The sequence below is a fragment of the Pteropus vampyrus genome, unplaced genomic scaffold, assembly GCF_000151845.1.
Source record: "Pteropus vampyrus isolate Shadow unplaced genomic scaffold, Pvam_2.0 Scaffold220, whole genome shotgun sequence".
NCBI classification, from domain to species: domain Eukaryota; kingdom Metazoa; phylum Chordata; class Mammalia; order Chiroptera; family Pteropodidae; genus Pteropus; species Pteropus vampyrus.
Window position 1 is genome coordinate 2,926,642 of NW_011889001.1, and position 3,756 is coordinate 2,930,397.

Here is a 3,756-nt window from a genome sequence, read left to right on the forward strand (position 1 = left end):
GTGTGTGTGTGTGTGTGTGTATGCATGCACGGGTATATCTGAATAGACTACTGCATGTTGGAAGGGAGATGAAAGTAAGCTAACAGAAGGCAAGACTTCCAAGATGGTGGTTGACTCTGGAAGCAAATTTCTGCTGGCTCTAGAAAGAGGGACAAGCATGTCTTCCTTGAGACTGCCTGATGAGAAGGGGCAGACGAGCCCCTGCTGCCTTCCATCAACACAGACCTTTGCACAGCTTAGAGCAAGGTAGAGAGTCTACACACAATACATGTTAGCTATGATCACATAGAGCAGATTCTCAAAAGTCGATGAGGGAATAGTTTTCTTACTGTTGTTAAAAAAAAAAAAATAGAAGTTTCCCCTGGAGCCATGTTCTAGTTGCACAGACGAGACACATGGACAAAACAGTTAAGACTTGGCACCATCAAAAAAGCTTTGTAATTCTTCAAGTAGTGAAGTGTGGCAAGACTCCCACCCACGCTACTGGATCAATGCAACCAGCATTTATTTAGCACCCACTCAGACCCAGGCCTGGGCAAGTCAGCGACAGATGGAGATGAAAAAGACAATGCCACTTGGTTTAAAGTCTAAGGGAAAAGCCATGAGAGCCACCACATAGGGAACACCAAGCTAGGTGTATGCTGGGGGCGTTGAGATGGAGTCCCAGCAAATGCCCTAGAGACTACCAGGGAGAAGTGAGCACACAGAGGTTCAAGAAAGCTTTCATGCAAGGAGGCTGCTTTTGGGCTGGCCCTGGAAATGAGGAAGATCTCTACAGGTTGTGATGGGGCCATATTCCAGATAGTAAGAACAACATGCATAAAAGCAAAGAAGGGGGATAACCTCTGGCATGTTCAGGAAACAGGTTGGAGCTCAGAACACACAGAGAACAGGTGATTATGAGTCTAGAAGGATAGATTGTGTCATAAGAGGTGGGGGGCAGTGACAACAGAGAGAGATAAGAGCAGATATAAGCTGATTGAGCTAGTATATTGATGGAGAGAAGAACTGAGCAGACGCATATGCACAGAGAGAAATGGAGCCCAGAGATATCTAAAGTAAATGAAGAAGAAAGAGGAATAGTGGGGGAGTGGGGTGTGGTAGGCAGCCTCTAAGATTCCTCCGGCGATTCCTGTCTCCAGGGATTTATGCCTTTGTGTACTCCTCTGCCCTAGAATGTGGGCGGGGACTCTAGTGGCTGGCTTCTAACAAATAGAATATGGCAAGAAGCAATGGGATGTCACTTTTGAGATTGGGTTACAAAAAGACTATGACTTTCACCTCTCTCTCTCCCCGCTCCTCTCTCCCCTTCCTCCCTCTCTCTCTTTCTCTCTCCCCCCCATCCCCCCTCTCTCCTTTCCTCCCTCCCTCCCTCCTTCCCTCCTTCCTTCCTTCCCTCCTTCCCTCCTTCCTCTCTGCCCTGCTCTGGGGGAAGCAAGTTACCATGTTGTGAGTAACCTTGTAGAGAAATTAATGAAATTAATGGCAAGAAATTAATGTCTCTGACCAACAGACAACAAAGAGCTGAATCCTGCCAATAGGCACATGAATGAACTTGGAAATGACCTTCTAAGATCTGCCAAAGCCACATGACCAAGCTTGGAAACAAATTTGACAAAGCTGAGCCTTGACAGTCCCTGTCTAACTTCTTAAATGCAATTTGGTGAGGAACCCTGAGCCAGAGGCACCCAGCTAAGCAACACCTGAATTCTGGACCCACAGAAACTGTGGGATAATAAATGTTTATTGTTGTAAACCACTAAATTTGGGGCTAAATTGTTGTACAACAATAGGTAACTGACACAAAGAGGATCAAGGACAGTGGCTGTGCTGTTTCCTAATGACCATGCATGTAGTTCCTAGTTCCAGTCCCTTGGGATAACTGGCTCTCCTTCCGGCCCTTGAGTTCCAAGGGATCGTGATATTCCTTCCAGGGCACTCCCCTTTTGTGCCTCAGGTAATTAGAAGAAGGTTCTGTTTCTTAAAACCAAACAACACCTGAGTGTGACAAGTCACCTCTAAAACAAAGGAACCCTGTTATCTGTCGGCACTGACTAGTTTCTTGTACTGAACTTACCAACAGGTGTTCAAGCCAGATATGTATGTACAAAGAAATTACCTGGTTCTTTATTCATGAAAATCAAGGTTATAGGAAAATGGTGGTCATTGCAGCTTTTCTCTTCATGATTCAAATCTGTCACTTGGCAATTTTGAAAAGAATAGATCTAAAAAGATTATCTTAAATTACCAGTTACTCCTTTGGAACTGAGCATTTCTTCCCAAAGCTCCTGGGTGCTGATGTTGACCTAACATCAAAGAGGAACAAACACTGTATTACTGAGAGCACTGATGTGGTGACAATTGATTATATTTGCTCGATCCAGATTCCCTCCCTCTCACTCTCCCTCAGTGAAATAGTTACAAACACAACTCGAGCTGTCTGTCCTCTTTCCCCAAGCTTCTTTTCTTTTTCTCTCTCTCCCTGCTTCCTTCCCCAGGAACAATAAACACTATCCTAAGAAAATCTCAGATATTTTTAAGAAAGTAATTTTTACTTGTTACTTGTCCACGAACAATATATAAAATTGTTTCGTGCCTGCAAATGTACATAAATAGTAACATATTGTAGATATTCTTTTGTAATTTGTATTTTCATTCAACATTGTTTTGACATGTTTATTTATGCACAGATACTTACTTGTTTTTTCTTTTTTGTCTTCTTATACATTTTATTGATATAAATTATGTAGCTTGAAATATACAGAATAACGTGTTACGGTCCGATGAGTTTTGGCAAATGTGTACATCCATGTAACCACATTCCTATCACAATACGGAACATTTCCATCACCCCAGAAAGTTCCCTCATGTTTCCTCCCGGGCACTGCCCTCTCCCCACCCTAGGTAGTCACTGATCTGCTTTCTGTCACAACAGACTTGTTCTGCCTATTCTGAAACTTCATGTAAATTAAATAATACAGCATATATTATTTTTTGCTGGCTTTTTTCATTAGAATATTTTAAGGATCCATCTGTGTAGTTATGTATCAGTAATTCATTTTTATTCCTAAGCAAATTCCATTGTATGACTATATCATAATTTGCTTGATGGATATTTGGGTTACTTCCAATTTGGAGCTATTATGAATAAAAACTTATGACCATTCTTGTTAAATCTTATTGAGTTTATGTTTTCCTTTCTCTTTGGTCAGTAAATACCTAGGAGTCAAGTTGCTAGGACATAGGGTAAATGTATGTTCAATGTAATAAGAAACTGCCTGCACTTTTCCTAAAGTGGTTGTACCATTTTAAACTTCCATTAGCAAAGTATTAGAGTTCTAGTTGCTCCACATTCACAGCAATATTTGATGATGTCTTTTTTTTTTTAGCCACACTAACGGTAATACAGTGATATCTCGTTATAGCTGTAATTTCATTTTCCTGGTGACTAATAGTGTTGAGCATTATTTAATGTGCTTATCAGCCATTTGTATATCTCCTCTGAGAAGTGCCCATTGGTCTGTTCATTTCCTTTATTGGATTGTTGGACTTTTTATTAGATTATAGAGGGTTTCTTAATATATTTTGGGTATAAGCTCTTTGTCAGAATTATGCATTGTAAATATTTTCTCTAAGTCTGTGGTTCATCTATTCATTTCCTTAATAGTTAGTGTCTTTTGTTGAACAGAAGTTTTAATATTAATCAAATCTAATTTATGAAATTTGTTTTATAATTAGTGCTTTCTATGTCCTTCT

At 40.5% G+C, this 3,756-nt stretch overlaps 1 protein-coding gene across 1 annotated transcript in view; it reads right to left on the reverse strand.

Annotated features, from left to right (window-relative positions):
- The window catches only part of NME9 (NME/NM23 family member 9), a 22,234-nt gene that overhangs the window by 14,435 nt on the left and 4,043 nt on the right, over nt 1–3,756 (reverse strand). Inside the window, exon 3 of the mRNA XM_023538397.1 lies at nt 2,249–2,306. Coding sequence (XP_023394165.1) covers nt 2,249–2,306 — 58 coding nt within the window. The remainder of the gene's footprint in view (nt 1–2,248; nt 2,307–3,756) is intronic.